Genomic DNA, 24,077 nt, shown 5'->3' on the forward strand with positions numbered 1-24,077 from the left:
TCTAGAATGGTTATTTCCAAGGAAAAGTTAGAGGACATTCTAGGGGGGCTGGAGATATAGCTCAGTTGGTAGAGTACTTCCTTGCAGGCACAAAGCCTGGGGTTCAATCCCCAGCACCAAGGGAAAAAAAAGAAAAAGAAGATATTCTAGGGAGGTAACCCCTTTCCCTTCACCTCTCCTGAGTTTACTCACAGTATGTTTTCTTGTCACAGTATTGGATGTCAAACCCTCCTGGAGACAAGAGAGGCGGGTCACATCCAAAACAAGACTTATCAGTGATCTCCCAGACACCACAGCCATAAAACTTTGTCTGCAGACAGCTGAAGAATTCAGGAGGCTCCAGGAACAGTCCCGCCACTAGGAATCTTGAAGCAGGTGATAAGGGAGGGCAATAAATCTCCCTGGGCTCAACTAGAGTCCAGCACCTCTGAGCACCACTGGTGCTATTAGAAGTCACCTATGGTGGCTTCTTCTCATCTCTGAAGCCCCTTCCTCCAGCCCAGGGCATATAATCTTGAAGCTTCCTTCCCTCCTTCTTTCCTCCCTGTCTTCCTTCTCAGCACTGGAGATTGAAGCCGTGGTTGTTCTACCACTGAGCTACACCCCCAGAGTTTTCATTTTATTTTGAGGAAAGGTCTCACTAAGTCACCCAGGCTGGTTTTGAACTTCCAATCCTCCTTCCTCAGCCTCCTGAGCACGCAACAAGCCTCAGCACCTGGCTGCTCTCTCCGATTCTTTGGTTTTTCTACCTGCAGAACGTTTTATCTCATCCCCTCTCCCTCCGTGTTTTGCTTCCGGATCAATTTGTCCATCTTTCTGGGTCTGCCTTTTCTCTGTTACATTCTGGGTCTTGAAAATAGATTTTTAAGAAAACCAATTTAGAAACAAATAAAAAGTAAATCCAAGGTGGCAGGTCAACTAAATACCAAGTTGCCCTTATTCTGATTTATTTTTTAAACCTTGAATTGTTTTGTTGTTGCTATGAAAACATAGCTCCCCTTCTTCTCAGGAAGACCATCCTCAGGCTTCAGGCTGCTTCTGGCAAGTCCCTTCGAACTGGGTAGCCAGAGTAGTCCTACCGCTGGATCCAAATGCAACTACTGAGGGAGAAGGAGCGGTTAGTGAGCAGAGGCTCCTAAATCCTGCCCTAAGTAGACTAGGGATCAAGAGAAGGAGACTGCTGAAGGAAGGTCGCTCTCCCGCTCTGGGGCGCAAGGGTGGGGGGAAGGATTGTAACCGCTCTATCCCAAAGGAGAGGAAGGCTAACGCCAAGGCAGCAGTGCTGGGTCAGGAGGAGGTGGGAGGGAACCCTTGAACCACCGCACCTCCTGACGGAACAGTAGCAGCCCCGGAACTGCGCAGCCGCAGGGAATCCCAACCTTGGGGTCAGCGTGCAGCAAGCGCAAGCCGGGGTCCTTTCCCCACCCCCAGAGTAAGAAAAGAAATCCTGCTTCACTGGCCGAAATGGGAAGCCCTGCCAAGTGGGGTAGCCTGCTGTTGGGAGCCGAGAGCCTCAGCCCTTCTGCATGTCAGCGCAGAACCGCTAAGTGAAGAGCAAACAGCAGCCGCGCCCTGCCCGCTGCCCTGCGGACGTCCCCTCGGCCACGGGTCTGGGGCAGATGCGGCCGCTGTGTACCCTCTGATCCCCGCGCGGGGACGGGCTCGATGCTCTTCACCCGGGCGCCTCCGCTTCCGCCCGCTCCTGGGGGTGGACCGCCTCTCTGGGAGGGAATAGGTGGGAAAAACCTGTTTTCAGAGAGACCTAAGCCTGTATACCTGCAGACACCAGTAAGCTCGAAGAATCTGAAGGAGAAGTGACAATTTCCCCCAGAAGTGGTTCTGTTCCAGCATCTGCACAGGCAGGAGCGGTTCTGTGTGTACTAGTGAAGGAGAGCGTGCCCTGAAGTGCTACGGTCATCAGAAAGCAGGAGATCCACGGCATTATGAGCCCTCGGCAGGTGGAGACTCAGGCAGTGTCCCCAAATTGCAGATCTATCGACGGATTAAAAAAACAATCTTTTTAAAAATAGTGCCACATTAACCTACAAATCCTGGTGTCCCAAATGGTCAGTATGAAGTCCAAAAGTACCTGGAAGTTGAAATTGTTTTGCTTTAAATGGGGGATTGGAGACTCCTGCACTCTTGAGAAGTGGACAGTTTGTAGATAAATCAGACACCGGTGCCTGAGGAACTCCACCATGGGTAGCCAAGACTAGCTAAAGTCGTTTCAGAACTGGCCAGACCATGTCCACGGCCCCAGAGAGCTAGCTGGCCCTAACTACTGCTCTGTTCTGGGCCACAACACTGGAAGTGAGTTGGTGTGAATTCTGATAGGAATTTTATAAATTCAACAAATCCTCCAACAAATCCAGCCGTGGCAGAGAATGAAGCACGGTCTCTTTCTGGGATGTGAGTCTTCACTGTGCTTCACTGTGGAGGAGGGCTGCTGGTCGCAAACCCAGTGAGGACCCTTGGGAACAGCATGCAAACTGGGGGCCAGGACATAAATGTTTGTTAGAAGAGAAGGGAAAATATATATAAATGATATTCATTTAACCTATTCAATTGAAAAGTCTGGTTTAAACGGCTGAAAAAAAATACCATCACTAACTGAAAGAATCCATTATACTTACTGCCTTTCAAAATCCTATGGTTAAAGAAGTTATATGTTTGGGATTCAGTTTGAGGACATTAAGAAAGAACTGGACAAAATAATTCAGATATCTGGGAGCAACTATAAGCCATCGGAAGTTGGGGTCTACACATCTAGTGAGTTCTCAGAATGGCAGAACCCAAGATGGGTCAAATCACACTTCACTGCAGACGGATGAGAACCACAGGGCAGCAAGCTCCCCTGCAAGAGCAGCTTTGCAAAATCATGGATAGAGACATCTTGTCACTTTGTAATCAATGTGCTGAAGCAGTGGACAAATATCCTATATGCTACACAACTCCTGCCTTTCAAGTAAAACATTTTTGTCTTAATGTAACTCCACGGTGGGCATGTTGTGTTCACACAATCCACTGAATACACAGTGTGAAGTACTCAGCATTGAATGCCATTAGCATTTGCTAAACAAGTAGCAAAAAATAGGAAATGGCAGTGTTTTGATCTGAATTTATGGATTAAAATCTGAATTTATGGATTTTAGGGGTACTAGGTATATTATTTGTCCAATTTTCTATTGTTATCCAATTGAAATCCTAGACTAAGAGCATCCTATTATATCTGATCACAATGTGTACGTGTAGCACAGACTTTTTTTTTTCATTCTTTTAGATAGGCTTGACAGAGCATTTGTTTTGTATGAAAAAGGAGTGAACTATCATCCCATGCTGGTGAAAAAATAGAAATTACTTTTAAATGTGTTTTAAGATTCTGTCCATTTTTTAGAATTATAAGCACATACTTGTGTGAATGATTTTTAAAAAGGGATATTGACGTTTTTTAAAAAGTTATTTAATAAGACTACCATGTAGCCGACATGTGTTAACATGGTAAAGTATCAAGTATATAGTGTGACACCAAGCGCCAAAACCCAGGTGAAAGACGGGCCAGATCAACCTGCTTTGCATCTATGTAGAACAGAAGACCTGGAGGGGATGCGAACCCAACCCAGTGGGTTTCTCTTGATGGGGGAGGGCCACAGAGGGGGCTCCCAGGGTCTTCCTCTTTCATTTAGTTCATTTTGTTCTCTTTGGATTTCTTATGTGTCACTTTCGTAGTCAGAATTCTTAGTATCTTACTGACTTCTAGGCTTAGGTGGGGTGGGGGTGGGCTCAATGGTAGAATGTGAGGCCCAGGGTTCAATCCCCAGCACCATCAAATATACAAAAGCTCAGTCATGTTCAAAGCTAGTTTTTGCTGAGCTTAAGTTTTTCCAATCTAAGAAGTCAGCACTTTTGATTGGTGATGTGAAATTTGAATATTTTTCTTGGTGTTCCTGCTTTGAGGAAGAGAAACATTTCCGAGTAGTAGTTTTCTGGTAGACTAAGTATTACCTTTTTTAAAAATAAATGTTTGATTTTGTAAAGTGAATTATTTTTTAAAGGAAGAGTGGAAAGGACCGTGGCTGACCGGGGAAGAAGGTGGGATGAAGCATGAGGCTGAGGAAGGAGGTGTGGCCCTCTGAACTCCGGGCCTAGCTCTTCCACCGGATCCTGGTTCTTGGAAGTTCCTCTTTCTTGGCACCCCTACCTCCCAACCGAGCTGGAATCATCAACTGTTTTACTCACATTGTGCTGACCACTAGTCACCTGCCTGGTAAAAGCCACTGCCCAGGCCTCAATTCCTCAGTTCCTGTTGGGAGCCGAGAGCCTCAGCCCTTCTGCATGTCAGCGCAGAACCGCTAAGTGAAGAGCAAACAGCAGCCGCGCCCTGCCCGCTGCCCTGCGGACGTCCCCTCAGCCGTCACCCCTCAGCCGTCACCCCTTGTCCCTGCGCTGCCTGCAGGAGCGAACATCCCTCACCAACCTGGACTTGCTCGGCAATCTCATGCGGGACCCTAGTCCTGTCAACCCTGCCACCTGGATAATTTAATGCTTAGTTATCCTGAGAGGCCCCAGGTGCAGCCACCTTGGGCAGACAGGAATACCGAGGCCAGAAGAGCCACGTGACTCATGCAAACAGCTCATTGTGGCAAAGGCCAGTCAAGGACAATCTTTCTTGGACAGCATGCTCAGTAATTTTGATGCCTGAGCTTGCGAATCACAGTGTCTGAGTGTCTGGAACGAGAGTGACCACACATCACCTGAGTTAGCCAGGGGCTACACCTGCCTGCTTCCAAATCCAGCTGTCCTGATTTAGAACCTCATCAATTCCCACCATGGCGTTTTGCACACTGAAATATCTGGGTAAATATTCCTTAATGAACTGCATATGCCATTTTGTTGGCCCCTCCACCCAGAGCAGCTGCAGTGGGGGATTAGGAAAAGAAGCAGGAAAGGGAGGGGCAGGACAGGAGGGAAGACCAGCAGGAGGTGACCTCTGAGCACACTGCAAGTCAGCAGCTCCCAAATATCCTGTCTCAAAGGACCAAGTACCCCAAGACACAGCCTGCTCTCTCTCACAGGGCCAGTGACTCCAAGGTCTCCTGGACATGCACAGGGTCTGGGAGGACATGGGGCCTCTACACTGGTGCCCACAATCCCCGGCCTCTATGAGTCTCCCAGGCCTCTCTGTATTGTGCACGGGGAGGACCTCTGTGTCTGCAGGACAAACACTACAAGCCTCATCCTCTGCACCAAAGATTCATTGAGCTCCTCCCAACTTAAGGTGGCTGCTGCCCCCTGCCAGCAGCATGTGACAGTGACATGGGAGAAGCCACCTCCCCTAGTGAGATGGATCCACCACAGACAGCAGAGCAATTTGTGGGCCTGTCAGATGAAGGAGGTGCAACTTTTTTATGAGGACAAGGCCATTGAGAACCGCTGACAGAAATGGCTGAAAACACCCCTTCATGGACGCTCTGCAGACCTACACTGTCCCATTGGACAGGTGACAAAAAACCAGAGTAGAAGCCAGGGGACATCCACTGGAGATGTGAAGAGGTCCTACCCTCCCAACTGCTGTACCAGAGACGTGCTGTAGGTCTTCGGGGAGGCACACAGAGCAAAAGCCCCTCATGATCTGTGAAGTACAAGGTCTGTGCTGAGCCAGGGGAGACTGAAGTGCCAGCCCTTTGGTGGGAGGACACAGCAATGGGGACGAGGCATGTGCCTGTAATGAGATGCACCTGGTGAGCACCTATCAGCACTAGAGGGAGACTGCTGGTTGTGGCTTGTCCTCTTCCACCATCAGCTCTGATCTCCTGGCCTTGCTCCACCCTGCCTGAGTCCTGCTTCCCCGCATGTTGAAGTCTAATCAGAGAAGCAGCTCAGGCAAGCATATGAAGCAGGGTTTAGTTAAAAAGGGGTAAAACCTAGACTCCCTCTCAGAGGGAGAAGGGGGCTATAGCTAATATCCTGGTATCCCCAGAAGCGAGGTGTTCTGCCCTTTTTATATGTCCTAGGCTTCCTCTGTTCTCCTGCTCTTTTCCCCATATCTTTCTCCTTCCTGCTTAAGTGACTAGGCCCAGGAGTGCTGGATGGGAGGGCCAAAGGTGGGACACAGGTGGGCTGAAGGGGGAAGGGCAGGATGGAGCAGCCCAGGACACATTAACAACCTTATAGCTCCCTGTGTATGGGGGGGACAATTCCTGGGACAGGTTACCTTGGCAACAGGTTGGAGCAGAGGCAGGTTCTCCGTAAGGGTGGAGGAAGGGCTGTGAAGGAATTAACATTTCAATCCCTCAGTGGGCAGTCTCCCGCTTCCCAGACTCACTCAAAATTGGCCTCCTTGATCCGATCTGACACGATGATTTACCTCTATGCTGACTGCCTCTCTGATTCTGGCTTCACTTGGTCTGGCAAATGATCTTGCAGGGAGAAACTGCAGGGCATACACAGTCCTCTGGTGCTCCTCCCCCAAGGAGCCTTACAGGACCCATGCCAAGACAGCTTAGTGCCATCTCAGAAAGCCCATGCATGTCTGATAACCACACTATTATATACTAAGCTGTTCTTGCCACAGGAAGTTAGATGACTATAAAAAATGATGAAAATGCTAATAGACTTCACTCTAGTAACTTATCAAAACATCATGTTATACGCCTCTAATATGCATAATTTTTTAAAAAGCCCACGTAGGCTGGGGTGTAGCCAGTGGTAGTGCACTTGCCTAGAATGAGCAAGGCCCTGGGTTCCATCACTAGCACCACAAAATAAGTAAATAAATAAGCTGGCTCACCCAGACAGCCATGCACTGCTATTGATAAAGGCAACATTTCCCACCCACCTGCCAGGCCAGCAAAGGTGGTCTCCAAGACCCAGCAGCAGTCCCTGTCAAGGAACACAGTGACTTCCCAGTACAGAGGCTCCTGATGCACCCACTGCTCTTCTGTGTCCCTCCAGCTCCTGGCCTTCACCTGCCCGCTCCTGGCCCCACTTGCCACCCTTCCTGGCAAGAGCTGTCTCCTTCCCTTGGCTGCCAGCCTCTATCCAGGTCTGAAGCGTCACAAGCCAGCTGGCTGCAGCCAGACCAGCCTTTTGCTTTGGGCCTCTGGGGCTACTCAGTTCACATTCCTCCCCAACTGGAGGCCACTAGAAGTTTCTCAGGTGCTTCCCACCCTCCCACCTAAACTGTGACTTCAGATACACACAGATAACCCCCACTGTGAGCCAGCTCTGAATGCTGCAGGAGAGAACCAGCTTCCTTTGGATAAAGGATCCCACCCACTGGCCCATTCATCTCTTGGTTCCCACAGTGCCTACTCCACCCTGCAGGTTTCTCTGACCAAGCCCTCCCTGGTGTCCTGGTTCCCACAGCATGGCCTCAGGACACTGGCTCCTCAGGTCATCCCCACTCACCTGTGTGGCCTCCCTCCTCTCCTGCCACAGTCTGGTTTGCTCTACCTGGTCCTCCATGCCCCTTTCCCTTCCTCCCTCCAACACCAACAGTAAACGTTACTGTTACATAAACTATTTTATTTAAATAAAACCAAGGCAGTCCCTTTCCCACACTCACACTGACACATGCACTCACACACACCCGTGTCTCCCCTCCCCATCCGTGGCCAGCTCAAACCTTGAGGTTCTCATCATTGCACACCCATGTCCCCTGATTCTCCTTCTCACCAGTGGCCACCTCAAACCCCAAGGTTCTCATTGTGACCTTCCTCCTCCAACCTGAGTGCAGGAGAGGCCTGTGCAGAAAGGCCCACCCCTCCTCCAAGTGCTGCAGCAGCACCCAGGCTGGGAAAGAGCTCCCTGTCCTTTTGGGGTGACACGGCAGGACCAGCTCTCCCAAGGCACCCAGATCTGTTTGGCTTCCCTACACACACTGGGAGCACCACCCCTGGAGCAGCTCCCCGAGGAGGGCTGGGACCCTCAGCCAGGGGACTCCCCCCATCATGGCAGGCAAGGCTTGACAGGCTAGCCTAAGCACTCCCCAGGGACCGTGGAGTAGGGAAAGCAAGGGAGAGCAACTGAGCACCAATTCCCTAACGCCACCCACAGGAGGGTGCTGAGATCCAGTTCAGCAGCACCCACTCAAAACACTGGCCCAGCTCTACTGCAAGAGCAAGGGGTGGGGACCGCATCAGCCTCCCACATGGACCCCTCAGGGACCCACTAGCACCTGGGCAAGGTTGAGGACTCAGCCCAGCTGGAGAAACACCACATATACAGAGCCAGTCCAGAATGACATTCCCTATGCTGATAATGGGGTCAGGCTCCCTTCCATCTGGCAAGTTCTGCTACAGGGCACATATAACAGCAGCTCAGTTCACAAAAGGGCACACTGAAGGTGGTGGTGTCTCCAGAGGCGAAAGGTCACCAATCACACACAGGCAGGCTAGGACAGAAGGGCGGGGCACATGGCTGGCAGGACTCAGCAGCATAGCTAGGGCACCCTGGGAGCTGCCTTGGGGTGGGTGGGGAGCAGCAGCCCCTTGCACCCCTCTGGTTAGGGTACTCATTTCCTCTGATGAGCTTCCCAGGTGTTCTAGACCAAGTTCCCTGAGGGGCAAAGCTAGACCAGGAAGGAAAGAAGTCAGAAGGTAGGAAGTCAAGGGTCTCAGAGGGGTAAGGGGAAGGAGATAAGTGCAGAGCAGCCTTCTGAAGGGGCCCTGCAGGACTGCCTCCTGAGGGGGCAGGGGAGGCCGAGGGGGCAGGGGAGGCCGAGGAGGCAGGGCAGGCCAAGGAGGCAGGGCAGACAGAGGGCTGACACAGCTGGCCCCCAGGGGAAAGATGGGATCCGAGGGGCAGGAAGAAGCCCAAGGGCCCTGATGAGCCTACGGTGGGAGACAAGCCCAAAGCCCCAGCTAGCGTGCTACAGGCTGACACTGCGCTGGTGGCGGCCCCCTCGGGTCCCACCGTCACTGCCCCGGCGTCCCCCACTCCGGGGTCCCAGCTCTTGGCCGTCTAGACTGGCATGGTCCGAGAGGCCCCTCAGGTGCTCCACCGAGTCGCACTTCTGCAGGTCAGAGGCCACGGTGCGCAGGCTCAGCAGGCTCAGTGTGTCTGTGTCCGCGCCAGGTCCAGGCCCTAGGCCGCCACCCTCCTCCAGCCCCCCACCTTCAGCACCCTCAATGCCGCTGTCCCCGTCATCCAGGCTTTCAGGCCCAGCCTCAGCCCCCACAGGGGAGGAGCGCCGTGGACCTGGGGGGTGGGCAGGCAGGCCCCGGCGCCGCGCGTGAATCTGCTCGCTGATCTGCTCCAGGTTGCGCAGAGCGACTGAGTAGCGGGTCTTGGCCTGTGCTACCTGCTGCTCCAGTTCTGTCACCTTAGCCTTGTGCTCCTGCAGAGGGTAAGACAGGTGAGGGCAAGACAGATAAGCACGGGACATCACTCGGCCCCATTTGGCACTCTACATCTAGGCCATGGCCTTCTATCCTGGAGGCCTGGCAGTGCTGAGTACAGAGCAGACCTGCAGCACCATCCCTGTGTGCCTCCTCTGGTCGGTCCTTCCATCCCGGGTGTCCTGCCCTGCTCCAGGCCCACTCTGCCTTCTGGAGCTGTCCTCCCAGCTCTCAGTCCCCACCAGAGGCCCCCCACCCTCTGTCCTCTTCCCCATCCCAGGGCTTTCACCAATTCTTCTTCCCACTGACCTCCCTTCTTCAACCAGTTTCTCTGCCAGGACAAGCCCCATCCACCCTTCTCCTGTAGGGTCATTCTAGCACTTGTGCTTCACCCGGCAGGTGGCATCCCTTGACCTGCCCTCACTTTCTGTGCAGCCCCTCCTCTTCCCACACTCCCACCTGCCCATACCCCGCTGCACTCCAGCTACCTCCAGGATCTGGCTGAACTGCGCCTTGAGCTCAAAGTAGGGGCGGCTCTTGCCGATGGCTCGCCGGAGGGTCTTCTGCAGAGCCTGCACGCGGGCCTCAGCCTGCTGGCACAGCCTCGTCACTCGCTGATGCTCCCGCTCGCCTCGAAGCCGCTCCTCCTCTGCCTCGTTCACCTGGCCGGTGTGAGGAAGGGACACGCGTCACTGAGCTGGAACATACGCTTCAGTCCCTGGCACATGCCTAAGCTCAAGGGAACCTGCATGGGAAGGCCTCAGCAAGCCCCCCATCTGCAAGCCGTCCGTAGGGGAACGTGGATCCACCGGCCTAAGGACAGCGTCTTTTCCATCTTTTCTGCACTTGCTGCCTGATCTCCTGGTCTTCAAGGACCAGGTCTCAAGCACATCCCCTGCAGCCACCTCTCCCCCACTGTCCCGCCTGTTGTCCCTGCACTACCTGCCACTCAGCTTTGCTGACACCAAGAAAGGCGCTACAGCCATCTCAGGAACACAGAAGAAATGTCTGTCCTGGGCACAATGTCCACCCGCGGCTACCACAGTTGTGGCAAGGGGTCAGGGACAGGAGGAGCCTGTGGGGAATCACAGCCATGTATGGGGTTCTCCAGGCTTCCACACCCCAGGTGTCCACAGTCCAGAGCTACAGGTGAGCAGGGAGCAGGGGAGAGCTTTGGCCACAGTGTCCAGCAGGGCTATCATACCATATTCCAGGCAAGCACAGACTCCAAGGTGCCCACCATCCCTTAATGTCCCATGGTGCAGTTTCGATGGCCCATCCCACAATGCCCTGTGCCTGCATCTGCGTGAGCTCCACAGCAGAAGCCTGTGCCCTCTGTGCAAGGAGCAGCTAAAGAACCACGACACTGCCACTCCCAGGAGCTGGCGCTTGCCCTGTACAAGCCGAAGATCAGAAGGAGCCCAGCCAGAGATCCTCCTGTCCCCAGTCTACTTTCAGGAGCTTGGAAATGATACATAAATCACACTGCAAAATCAAGGTACATGACAACAAAACTGCACATCGTGCAACAGAAGAAAGATATCACAGAACTCAGCCTCACGAGATGTGAGTGCCGGACCAGGACACCCACCGGGTGAGACTTTGGGGTCAGCCCACACCCAGAGGTGACAGCTTGATACAATGCCATTCTAAGTCAGAGGGAAGGGCACACGGGAAGCCCCAGAGGTCATCGGGGAAGGCTGGAGTGGTGGAGAGAGGGAGAAATGAAGAGGTAAGGGGATGAAGGGACAGTAAAGGAAGCACTAGAACGTTCACAGACCTGCTGGCAACGTCCACCCACCTTGCAGGTGGCATGGTTGAGCATCTCCTGCCACGTGGGGTCCAGTCGGTTCTTGTCAGCCATGACCCCCTGCTCGGCCACAAACACCATCTCCCGGGCGGCATTGTGCATGCTCACAGCCCGCTCATACCGCAGGGCTGCCTTCTGTGTCTCCTGCTGGGCCTGGGGGGAGATGGCCATCAGGACAGGGAGCCCCCACCAGGAGGACCCACCTCAGGCTTGAGGATGAAAGATGGAGAAAGACCAACTTGCAATGTTAGGTTAAATACCACTGAAGTGGCATTCTATAGGGAACATATCGTAAGGAAATGGATGAAGAAAGAAATAAACATAGAAATGAATATTAAAACGAATGCTACTAGCCAGGCATGGTGGCACACACCTGTGATCCCAGAGACCGAAGACTTAGGCAGGAGGATCCCAGGTTCTAGGCCAGCCTCGGCAACTTAGCAAGACCCTGTCTCTGACATAAAATGAAATGGCCCAAGGAGGAAGCTCAGTGGTTAAAGCACCCTGGGCTCAATCCTTAGTACTGGGGAAAAAAACCCAAAACCCCAGAAGGAATGACGCTGCCCATAGATGGTAGCTTGTGAAATCCATCACTCAAAGTCTGCTGGCCTTTTACCCTGGGAAAACCCACACCATTTCAGTTGGAAGGTAGTTAGCAACATGGATTGAGTCTTACAGAAAGTCACTCTCTAGGATCAACTCCACATCCTGGGAGCAAGCTGAAGCAAATGACCACGTAATTTCCCAAGACATTCATCACAATCACGTGGGTTGAGTATCCCTGACTCAAGTCCAAGACCCCACCACGTTCCCAAATCTGAAGCTTTCTAAGCAACAGCACAATGCCACAAGTGAAAGATGGCACACCACCTGACTGTCAAGGCACAGAACTGCCAAAGCACCTGGGTACACCAGATGAGGTGGTACATACCTAAGCTCAGCTACTCAGGAGGCCGGCCCGGGCACTTAGCAAGACCCTGCCTCAAAATAAAAAACAAAAATGGCTGGGGATGCAGCTCAGGGGTAGAGAGCTTTCCTAGCATGTGTGAGGCCCTAGATTCAATCCCCAGTACCTTTAGGCAATGTACACAGGTGTTTATGTCAGAATATAACTGTCATGTTTAGACTTGGGCCCCATCTCTAAGATATCTCATTATGTCTATGCAAATACTCCAAAATCTGAACAAACCTGAAACACTTCTGGTCCTAAACATCTCAGGAAAAGAACACTCAACCTATACTAACCAAGCAAAAAACTGGAAACAATGTTAACCCAAGTTCTCAGAGAAAACATACTAAACAAGTAAAACAAGAAAATATTCCCATGTCTTTAAAGGATGATGGCACGGGGGCTGGGGATGTGTCTCTGTGGTGGAACATTGCCTAGCACATGCCCATATCATAAAGCTAAGTAAAACAAGGGACAAAAACAGCACACATTGTGTAACCTACTTTGGCAGAAAATACACCAAAGTGACTACAAAGAAAGCCCATGTGGTTATATGTGGCTATCTGTGCTGCGTTACTCATACCTTCTATTTTCTATATTTCTCCATCATCTGGCATTGGGGTGCCTTGCTGGTCAAGAGGGGACTGCTCCTCCCAGGGCTAGAAAAATGCTTGGACCTGGTCAGCTTCTGTGTGTGTACATCCTTCACAGGTAAACCAGCTAATCCAAGGCCCAGATCCCAATCAGACATCTCCTTTGTCAAACTCTTACTCAGGCCAATACTTCCCCTGCCCTACATCACTGCAGGGTCAGCTACAGACAACAAGAGACCACCCTCAGAGCCCAGAGCCTGGCAGAATTATGCAGACCATCCAATCCGAAATCCACTCAGACTCACCTGCCCTGCTGTAGCGGCTGCTTCCCACAAAACCACAACAGAGGCTCTGGGCTCAGCTTCCCCAGTCACCTCTGCCTCAATGACCCTGGTGCTCCCCCATGTGGCCCTGCTTGGCATGGCAGGTCCCCTCCTCAACTCCTAAGGCATGAACTCTTTCAAGGCAGCTGTCCCCTTGCCTAGCACCTTCCCATCCTGGATTAAACAAATCCTGAGTATAAAGTGCATGATAGAATTGGGAGAGATTTTGGATTTTTCTTGTTTCTATTACAGTATTCCAATGATGAATCCACATTATCTGTGCAAAGAAAAAAGATGGATAGGGGTAAGAAGGATGGTCAAGCAAAGACACAGAAAAGACAAGAACCAAAGGGAAGAGGAGAGAGAAGAAAAAGTGGAAGATGTTGGCCCTATCAGATGCACCTAGGGCCTGAGCCCTCATGCACAGAAGGTATTTAGCAGCATGTGGCGGTCGAGGGGCAGTTAAGTGGGAGGGCATGAGCCAGGCCCTGGTTCCATCCCAGCCATGTAAAACATAAAATAAAATCAACACCAGCAAGGCTGAACAGCTTCTAGAGCAGAATGCACCCACCTACCCCTATTTTCTAGGTCTTTAGCCCACAGTGGTGAAGGAGCCTTCTTGGCCCAGAGCTGATCTGAAGCAGAGCCAGGTCTGCCCCAGTGCTCTGCCCTCTGGGTGCAGACAGAGTCCAGGCCAGGCTCACGCAGTCCTACCTCCTTAGCCAGCCGTCGAGCTTCATAGTAGGGCCGAGCCTTCTCAATACAGCTCCCTAAGTGGGAGCCCTGCGTGTTGAGCTTCCTCGCAGACTCCTGCAGGATCCTCCGATAGGTGGTCCTGGCCTCCTGGCAAAGGGACAGGGTGGAGGAAGAGCATGTACATGGCTCCCAGGTCTCTGGTTCCTCAGACACACCCATTCCTCTCACTCTCTCCATCTGGGCAAGACACCAATGGAGATATCCCCGGAGACCAGCCCAAGGGTGTGAAGAAAGAGACTCACGTCCAGCTGTAGCTCCACCTGGTTGATCTCCTCACTGGCCTGGTTTAAATGCTCCAGTTCTTCCTGCACAGAGAGCGTGGTTAGAGCAGGGGAAGAGAGACAGTACCCAGTGGGCCAGGAGAGGCAGGCCAGATGCCGGGGAAGGGGAAAGACATGGAGGAGGGACTGTCCCAACATGTCCCTGTCAGACACCTACTGGGTACCATCTAACACGACCCTAGAAACTCTACCTGTGGGCCTGGTAAACCCCCAAGTTAAAGAGGAGGAAATCACTGGGCACTGTGGTGCATGCCTATAATCCTGAGGCTCAGGGGGCTGAGACAGGAGTTCAAAGCCCCGCCTCAGCAAAAGCAAGGCACTAAGCAACTCACTGAGTCCCTGTCCATAAATAAAATACAAAATAGGGCTGGGAGTGTGGCTCAGTGGTTGAGTGCCCTGAGGTCAATCTCTGGTTATCCCCCCCATACACATACACACAAAAAAAGAGGAAATCAAGCTTTGGGGATAAGATTAATACATGCTCCCCGGGGATGTCTCCATTGGTGACACACTGCTTTTAACCCAAAATACTAAAATGTTATGTCAACATGCAATCAACCTAAAATATGAACCACTTTTTTTTAAATGCTTTTCAAAATCCACTGCATTTGATCCCAAGGGCACATCCCAACTTCAGACAGTAGCATGTGGCTCCTGTATTTGACAGTGCAAGCTAACAGTCGGTGCATCGGGGGAAGTAAACCACAACCCAGTGTCAGAACAAGCCACTTGGGACGGGCAGCCAACAGACAGGCTGAGGAGGCAGAGGATGCCTAGGGAGCAGCATCAGCTCTAATTACAGAGCACCTCCCTAACAGGGACCTCTCCCTGAGCTGACGGAATCACCCAAAGGGCCCCAGAAAGGCGACGCCCCTCAGAGTGGGAGAGGGTCCTTCCCAGTGGGCCAGCAGGTTCCTGACTGCCTTGCAGAGAGAGGGGCCAGTTCCCTCAACAGCTGCAGCGTGAGGCTCCTCCCCAGCTCATCCCTGTAGAGAGGGACAACCCAACGAGGGGGAATGGTGACCGAGTCGGGTCTGATCTCACTGTCCTGACACTGTGGCCATCCTCTGGGACTGAGGCTGTCCTTCCATGAATGGCTCAGAAAAGACAGGACTGCTGTGATCACCACTGGGTAGGCAAAGAACAGGCCTCAGGAATGCAGTAAGCTTTTATTCCAAGGGAGAGAAGAGGGAGGCGGGCCAAGCTCACCCTGCAGTGTCCACCTGAGCTAAGCAAGATCCAGGATCAGATCCCCACCTGGTTCCATGACCCAGAGTGCTCCCCACCCCCAACTCCCAGACAATGAGGAGAAGGGCTCAGTGTTAAGTTGTCCCTGGTGGAAAATTGACAAGGGCTCTTGCTCCCGGCCCGTGGCAGAAACAGACATCATTTCATTACACAGGAACCAGCAACCCAAAGGCACTTCCTACAACTAACACACCACTTGCTCAGCTCTGCCCTGTGGGGTCCAGCAGGACAGGAGAGACAGCAGAGAGGCCTGCAGAGAGAGAAAAGGGGGCACAAACACACAGCAAAGCTGAGCGGGAAGCCATCGAGCACTCCAGGCACCACCCTGGCCCATAGGCAACAGGCCATTGGCCGGCTCCACCAGCACTCCTGGCTCTCAGCTCCAAAGGAACGCAGGGAGGACAGTCTGAGTCAGCGTGCCTCATCCATCAGTGAGCAGCAGCCAGCAGGGAGGGTGACCTTCCCGGGCACACTGGCTGCACTCTCAGGATGCCAGGCCACTGAGTCAAAGGCATGGGCACTCAGGACAGAGGCTCCCGCCCCACCTAGTGCAAGCCGTCAAAAACATCAAGCAACTCGGGCACGGCTTCCCCAGCTAGACCAACACTTCCAGATGAGGACACACATTGCGAAGTCACTCCAAGGAGTCTGGGGGGGGGGGGCAAAAGAAGAATGTGCCCACCACAGAGGAGATGAAGAAAACGTAGGGGAGACCCAGACCCACCCAAAACCTCCTCTCTCCTTCCTCCCACTGCAACACTCTCTCTGGAAGCTGGAGAACTTTCCACTGAAGTGCCAACACAGGGACGCAGCACTAACCTTTCCTGAGCGAGAAAGCACACCACAGGTAGCTGCCAACCAGCCTCCTTCCACCCTCCAGCGTGGTCCCACAAACAGCAGGCATGTGTGGCCAAGGGGCCCCAGACCACTTGAGGGCTTCACCCCATGGACAACCATTTCTGGGAACTTTGGAAAATGCAAAAACCAGGCCCTCTGGGATATCCATGTGCCAGTGGACTCCACCCAGGCTGTGCATTAGAGTCACTCTGTACCCTACCTGTGAGAAACCAAATGACTGGCAAGTCAGGGAAGGGTGATTTTGAAAGCTCCCTCGTGTGTTCTGATGGAGCCCCAACCAATGCAATGATAATCCAGAAAAGTGGACAGCCATTTAAAGGACCCAAACACATCAGTAGGCGACGTAGTCTTGGTCACTGTCAACACTAAAATGGACCTCGAAAGACACGGGCCCGAAACTCCTCCATGTGCAGAAGAGGGACCCAAACACTGGAGGGTCATGGCCTATTCCAGGAAGGATGTCCCTCACACCAGGCTGCTTCTCCCACAGGGTGAGAAGACACCAACCCCTGCTGAGGCTGGCATGATGGCCTGCCACACTCATGGCCTCAAACGAGGGAGGCTGCCAGGGGCCTTTCCTCCTCATGCAGCCTGCAAGCTCCACAGTGTCCTCAGGACACTCCACCTTCGCAGAGCTGCCTGTGACCATGGACGTGCTCTGCGTCTGCACTTTCAGCACAGCACTGTCAGAAGAATCACTTTCTATTTTAATTTTAATTAATATTTTTTACATAGCACATTCAGAAGCTGCAGCTCGCCTTTTCAGACAGCCTGGTGCAAGTGCGACTCTTCATTCTGTGCCTTTGCCTGTGCAGAGACCGGAAAACGCACAGAAGCAGGAGAGCAGAGAAGCCACAGCACTGGATTCTCTCCCTAGAGACCCCTCTGAAGCAGGAGGAAGAGTGCCTGACAGAGGCCCTCCTCAAGAACAGAGACCTCTGTCCCAAAGCACCACTGCGAACTCTCACCAAAAGACAAGCAAAAGAATTTGTAAAAGAAAAGGACTGTACACCTGTGTTTGAGCACAGCCAACATGAGCCATGCAGGTCAGTGAGACCAAGCCCTTGCCTCACACATGAAGAAACTGAGCCTCAACTTTCCTAAAAACCACAGCTCATAGTACAGCCCAACACTGTTAGTACAACTTATTTCCTTATTGGACAAAATATCAGTAGAATTAGAAAGAACACTCAAGCTGTTTTCAATGCAGTGTCCATGAGGCACAACAGAAATAAATTACCCACTCACAGCAGAAATGAATGGCTCATAACCTGGGAACTCAGACCACAATGGCCACAGGATGCCAGGACCAGATTCTATTTCTTAGCAACTCACTGCAGTGATCCAATAAAGGTCTGCTCACAGAGAAACCCAAGAACTCAAGCCTGGGACACTCTTGCTCAACTAGAGAAGGGTGAGTCACTTTCTGATACCAGAACTTTGGCGATGCAACCTGACCAAATGGCAGATCAGGCCTCAAATACAAGGAGCATCATGGCTGTCACCTGTCCAAGCACTCTCCAGAAAGACCTTCATAGCCAACACCCTGAACATTACAACCCAGCACTAGAACCGAGGCCAGGGAGCTCCTCCACATGGGGCCAGTTTTCCTCACCTGGCCACAGCTCCCCCTGTCTGCTCTCCAGCTGGACTGTAAACACCCAAGGCAATAAACTGCTCTTCCATTCCTCCGGTAGACCCTCCAACCTGAGAGCCAGCAACGTGTTATTATGGACTGCCCATGGCTGACGGAAAGCCTTGAACACAGAAGATTACCTTCTAGGTCCAAACCCAGGGCCTCCTTCCTAACACTTGAAAGGTCTCACAGCCTACAGAAGGGAATGTTCCTGGGAGACATTGCTGAAAAAGGTAGAAAGAAGGAAAGATCCCTCACTCCCTAATGGCACCTCCGCTCACCTAGAAAGAAGCACAACAGTTCTACTCTGGCTGACCTAAAGTGTGTCTCTGGCTTCCATGGCCAACCTGACCCTGGGCTTCCTGCAGGGAAGCTTTTAGCAACACACCCTGGCACTCAGGGCCTTCCCTGCACGTGCGTGCACAAACACACACACCTCTCTTGGCACTTGCCACACTAAATTACAATGCTGTGCTGACAAACTTGTTTTCTTTCCTGCCCCAGGATACTGGGGAGAGAAGCTTAAGCTCTTGTTCATCTGACAGTTCTTCAGGAAGACTGCCGGCTGGATGTCTTTTCTCTCCCCAGACTCAGTCTTCTCACCTGTATTCTAGGATCCAGTTCTTCCTCCTCTCTTGGAGACAATTTGGACTCATTGCTGTTGCTTCCACCTCCTCCTCCAGGCTCCTCTGCCACTGGGCTCCTAGGAATTTCATCCTCTACAACTTCTGGCCGCAGCTCCCCCTGTGGGGTCTCCCGCCCCCCTGGAACCTGTCTGAACTCAGCCATGCTGACCTGGAGAGGGCAGAGCCCTATGCACAAGAGAGGACTGACATGCTGGGACCAGGGCCCCAGTTTGAGGGTTCCTGGGCTCTAGATGGCAAAGAGAAGTGTTTGTCTTCTCAAAAGGCTGATAAAGTGGGCACAGGAAGAACCTCAAACTCAGAGGCTGAAATTCCTAGAACTAAAACCCCGTACGGGCAAAAGTTCTTCTCTCTCCTCCACCAGGAGTCCACCAACAGGGTATTGGAGCAACAGCTCCGAGGCAGGGGGCAAAGGGGGCCTGGATCCTGGGCCGAGGCCAGCGAAGAGCAGCACCATTCGGGAGGGTGGAGGAAGGCGCCTCCAGGCTGTAGTGCCAGCTGGAGAGAGAAGGCCAGGCTGGAGCAGAGGCTTCGAGGCGTCTCTGGGGAGCTGCAGGAGAAACAAGGCCAAGTGTATGGCCATGTCAGCATCAGGGCCTCGGCCACCAGCCCCTGTCTACCTCCCAGCCTCCCTACAACTGCGTTCTCGTCTCTCCACGCTCTTGTATTCCGCCTGGACCCCAGTTTCAACTTCTTTCCTCGGCTCTCCAGGACCTGAGGTCCGACTCTGACCCCTGTCCCAGCTCCCACCCCAGCTCAACCAGCGCCCACGGGGCTTCCCTCCGAGCCCCCACCCTCTCCTCCGCCCGCCCCACCCCACTCCTCCAGCTGTGCAATTCACCCTGTTACCCCCAGCCTGGCCCCACCTCCTCTCCTCTCTCCATCCCTGCGGAACACGAGCCTCCCGTCTCCAACCCTACATCCTTCTGCAATCCCGAGGACCATGCTCCAGCCATCTTCATATCCAGGCACAAAAGCTCCCCATAAGGCACAGCCTTACCTCAGTTTACCTTCCCTTGCGCAGTGCTCCCAGGCAGCAAACAATCTTCCCCCTCCCTCCCCGCAACAAGCCGGTCCAACCAAAACGACGGGGCCTGGCGGAAGCGGAAATGCGCCAGCAGGTAACAACGCCCTCCCTCCCACTCTCCTTCGCCTGCCCGGCCGAGCGCGAATTTCTCGGCCTTCGGTTCCGTACAGCATGGTGCCTCGTAGCGTTCAGCCTAGCCTCTCGGCTTCCAGCTCGTTCTCCGCCAAGGGCGAGTGGAATCCAGAAGTGAGCGTGATTTTCTAAAGGAAAATAGAGGGGATAATGGAAACCGAAGGTCCCTTGTGAATAGAGAAAGGCCAGAAACAGGAGGCTCGTAAGTGTCCGCAGAGCGTGTGCTGCCATCTTGCTTTACGGATCTTGGACGGCAACTCTGGGAAAGGCACTTCCGGCCCCTCCCGGAAGGGCGGGAGCGACGGCGTATGTGGGTCCGGGAACTTCCGGCTGCGGCCACAGGGGCAGCTGAGGTCCGGGGGCTGAGGTTGACCGGGAGGTCTCCTTCCGGGCGGGATTTTTCTCGCTGCAGGGGCGTCAATGGGACCGTGAGCATTGGCAGCCTGGCGGAGGGCGGCAAAGTGCAGGTCTGTCCTGGAGGCCGCCGCCTAAGAGCTTCGCGAGCGGGGCTTGGCGTTGGCGCGGAGCCCCGGCGCCCCTGCGGCTCGTCCCTGGGCCGAGGAGCAGGCCCCTCGCCCAGAGCGGGGGAGGCACCCACAAGCCAACCGAGTCCTTCCTCATCCCCGAGGAGCCTGTCCAACCTGAGCGTAGCTGGACGGAGCTGTCTCCAGTGACTTCCGACAGTCGGGGACAGCAGAGCCCCTGCCCTGTTTGTAGGGAAGTGTTCCGGCGTGTCCAGGGAGAAACGGACGAGCGAGGCTGAGCGGGTCTCAGGGCAGTCAGAGGGGAGAAGTTAGTTGGTCTTAAAGAGGGAAAGAAGGCGTTATTCGGGATCACTAAGCATCAAAGCAGGTGTAGAGATCATTGCAGGGAGGGAGAGAGGGAGCTCATCCAGTTCCAGCGTGGATCAACCTGTAGCCAAGGAGCCATGTAGGGTCAGTGGGTGAAAAATTGCCAAGTGCCAACAGCGGGGTTTAAGGAGTGGGTGGCAAAACCAGCCTAACGGTTCCTGAGAGTACAGGACTGGCGGTGGTGCAGAAGGCTGATCGAACACCCAGGATGGCGGCGGGGGTGTTCTTGTTAAACTTGAGATTCTTTGTTACACCTGATGTTAGGGACACATGTACATTGGGCCTAAAATAAGGTTCAGACGAATGACTAAAGTTTGACCAAGCAAAGAGTCTTCTGTCGCATTTCATTGAGACTGGGAGATCGAGACCTGTTGTTCCTGATGATTACCTTTAAAGGAATAGGTCTCATTCCTGAGAAGGATACCCCGGAGTATCCTCAAAGAGGTGAGATACATAAGCAAAGGGATGAAGGAAGGATTCACAATTGCGCTTGTTAGTTAATACTTAAGAAAAGGAAGTTAGGAGCGTCTTACCAGATAATGACTAGAACAAACAGTAATTTTCCTAGCTGCATTGAGGCAGGCAGGCATTTTAATGGAGAAAGAATTGGGGTCACCCTAGGAACATGACTATTGTTGCTATGGGCTATGTTAGAGTTCTTTCTTTTCCTAAGTGCAGAGGTTGGGATGGAGGTGTTATGTACCAAGAATTCTGCCTTTCTCAGTTCCCTCCTTCCATCCCCTAATCCCTTGAATTACCATATTTTTTTAAAATTTGGGGGACAGAGTAGGCTGGGAATGTAGCTCAGTGGTAGAATGCATGCCTAGCGTACATGTGGCATTGGTTTCCATTCCCATCACAGGATAGCAGAAAGTAGAATCAAATATATTCCATTAAAAAAGGTGATTTAAATGAGATTTTTCCTTGAAATTGGAAATATTCATTTTAAAATTTCAAAAGTGACTTATCCTAAGAGGTCAGCATTATCTGATGGTAATAATGCTTCACTTTTCTGCCACATTCCTTATTGTTATTGAGGTACCATATATAATCCATGAAATTACATGTAGCAGTTGTAAACATTTTTTCTCTACCAGTCATTTCAATTTTGTAGAACAAGACTTTCACTGTAATGACCCCATTTCACTTAGTTTTCTGTCTACCCTAGCCTGAATTTTCCAACTTTTCCTATTCAGCATTATTCCAGTACCTATGTGCCCTAGTCCACATCTCCTTTTTCTGTGTGTTCAGTCCTTTCAATCATGAGCTGCTACTGCTTGTCACAGATCTTTGTTGGATTTTTAGAAAACATTGTAAATGTATATACTGCCCAGATTCCCTAAAAAAAGCACCCTGAGATTCAGCAGCTTCTCCGTGTCTCCACTGGCCTCCCAGTGGTCACTCTAACCCAGTGAGTCCAAATGTAATTTTTATTATGTATGGTTTGTAAGATAATCCCCTAGTGGTTTTCTGCTGGATTTGGATAATGCTTCAGGTAAAAAGCAGTTGTAGGATACTGTATACTGGTTTAGTCTAAACTTGTTTTATTTGTGAATTAAAACTCTTCAAGCAGCACTGTTTAGCAGAACCTTCTACAACAAAGGTAATGTTCTGTATCAGACCTATATGCATTATGATGGCTTCTAGCCACACATGCCCAATGAGCACTTGAAATGGAAATAGTGTGAGTAAGGATGTCTATTCTTTAAGTTGTTGATGGATCTTTATTTTATTTATTTATATATAGTGCTGAGAATTGAACCCACTGGCTCACACATGCTAGGCAAGTGTTCCACCACTGAGCCACAACTCCAGCCCAGGAAGTCTATTCTTATTTAATTAATTTATATTTAAATTGCCATATTGCCTAGTGCTTTCCATTATTGGACACCACAGTTCTAGAGCCTGCCTTTACTATATAATCTCTTTTGAATCAAACTTTCACACTTAGTAAAAACAGTCCCTCTTAATGTCCCTGTCACTTGTCTCATGTCCACTTCACCTCCTTTTCAGCTCTGGATGTGGAGTTCCCTGCCAATTCATAAAATTACAGAAGGGTCATCTGTTTTCTCATTATAGCCAAGGCACTGACATCTGACACTGGGTTAATTTTCTCTTTTATTCTTTGCCTTCTCAGTCACCCATGTCCTAGGTGTCCTATTCTCTGTGAGTTGTTTTATTTCTTCATGCAGTGTCCTTACTATTGTGTGCCACAATTTTGAATTATGATGAAAAAAAAGGCATTATGGTTCCCACGTAGCTTATAGTCTGTGGTGTTCTTTCTATAAATTGATGACATCCAAGCTAATTGGACCACAACACAGAAATATATCATTGTTACAAGCTAATGATTGCATATGTGTGTGAATAAATTAATATTTAAGGAAAATATGATCCAAATTGCATGCAAAGTACATTAATACTTAAATAATTTTTTTAATGCTGGTAGAGATTCAGTTTGTTGATTTTTATCTCATGTTTGAAAACCTATCCTAAACACTAGTGTTCCCAGGCCATGACATTAGCCTGTGACCACCTCCTGCCACCTGATTTCCTGCATGCTCTCACACAAGTCCAGCCCTACTCCTGTCTGTGGCTCTTTCCTTGAAACTGCCTCTAGAGACTCCCCATGGACTGCACTCAGCCAGCAGGCTCCTAGGCATCACTGCTTGGTGCCAGGCTTGCTTCCACTCACTGTGTCTAATCCTGACTTCATTCCCTTTCCCCATATCCTGTTCCTTCTACATTGACTGTATTGGTGAATGGTTCTACAGAATTTGTCCTAGGTAGACATCTAGAAGACATCCTCAATGTGTCTCCCTTCATAGCTTCATCATGTGAAGTCTCTCTAATCCTTCCTCTCCTCACTGCAATTCCTTCAGCTTAGGTCCTTCTGACTTCCACCATGCACAATGTACCTCAAGAGCCTTCTGGATGGGCCCTATATAATGGCACTTTAAATGATGATGGAAGTTTCTGTATTTACACTGCCCAAATGGGAGCCACTAGCCACGTGTAGCTGTTGAGCACCAAAAATGTGGCCAGTGTGACTGACAAACTAATTTGTTTTTCTTCCTCATGGGCAGAGAATGGGCACAGCATCTTGCCATGTTGCCCAGGCTGGCCTTGAACTCCAGGGCTCAAGTGATCCTCCCCCTGACTCATAGACATGCATGGCTAATGATTAATGTACTGTACAGCAGCATATGTCTAAATAATCTTCCTGCCACAAGCGTAGCCCCTCCCAGCCCCTGGCACAAAGAGATGGCCAACCAGCAGTCCTGTTGACTAGTTTAATGAAGGAAACATGACAACATGAAGGCTGAATAAGGATGATAGCAGTACCACGAATTGCTATGTAGTGCCACAAGTCAAGCTTTTTAGTTCATTAATTTTCTTCTAACTTCATTGGTTATTTATTTCCTCACATTCTTATTTTAAACCGTCTTTGTCATTAAAAACTTTTTCCTTCTTTTTTTTTCCCAACAAACTACCCTTTATCTTCAACAACTTCTATCATCAGTTATATATTTAATAAATACCTCTATCAATCTGTTTAATCAGATTAGTTGATTCTTGTTTAGGGACAAAAGCAAATGAGTGCTTGCCTGAAGAAGTGGTGGGAGGGATT

The 24,077-nt window shown here is 51.3% G+C and overlaps 1 protein-coding gene across 1 annotated transcript; it reads right to left on the reverse strand.

The window, feature by feature from the left end:
• Positions 1-7,522: 7,522 nt before the first annotated feature.
• On the reverse strand, positions 7,523-19,781 carry Sh3bp5l (SH3 binding domain protein 5 like). Its single transcript, XM_026380478.2, has 8 exons — positions 19,437-19,781; positions 18,771-18,986; positions 18,396-18,495; positions 14,012-14,074; positions 13,728-13,856; positions 11,140-11,301; positions 9,827-10,000; positions 7,523-9,337 (listed from the first exon to the last, which is right to left on the reverse strand). The coding sequence occupies exons 1-8, from the start codon at positions 19,634-19,636 to the stop codon at positions 8,870-8,872; spliced, it is 1,512 nt and encodes a 503-aa protein (XP_026236263.2). The 5' UTR covers positions 19,637-19,781; the 3' UTR covers positions 7,523-8,869.
• Positions 19,782-24,077: the final 4,296 nt, after the last annotated feature.

The sequence above is a fragment of the Urocitellus parryii genome, chromosome 1, assembly GCF_045843805.1.
Source record: "Urocitellus parryii isolate mUroPar1 chromosome 1, mUroPar1.hap1, whole genome shotgun sequence".
Lineage (NCBI taxonomy): Eukaryota > Metazoa > Chordata > Mammalia > Rodentia > Sciuridae > Urocitellus > Urocitellus parryii.

What these genes read in the sequence shown, in the direction of transcription:
- Sh3bp5l (XM_026380478.2), bottom strand. Translation starts at nt 19,636, where the DNA reads ATGCTGTACGGAACCGAAGGCCGAGAAATTCGCGCTCGGCCGGGCAGG. An exon ending in CTCGACGGCTGGCTAAGGAG is followed by an intron (nt 11,302 to 13,727) that starts GTAGGACTGCGT and finishes ATCTCCCCCCAG; the next exon opens with GCCCAGCAGGAGACACAGAA. An exon ending in AGTTCAGCCAGATCCTGGAG is followed by an intron (nt 9,338 to 9,826) that starts GTAGCTGGAGTG and finishes TACCCTCTGCAG; the next exon opens with GAGCACAAGGCTAAGGTGAC.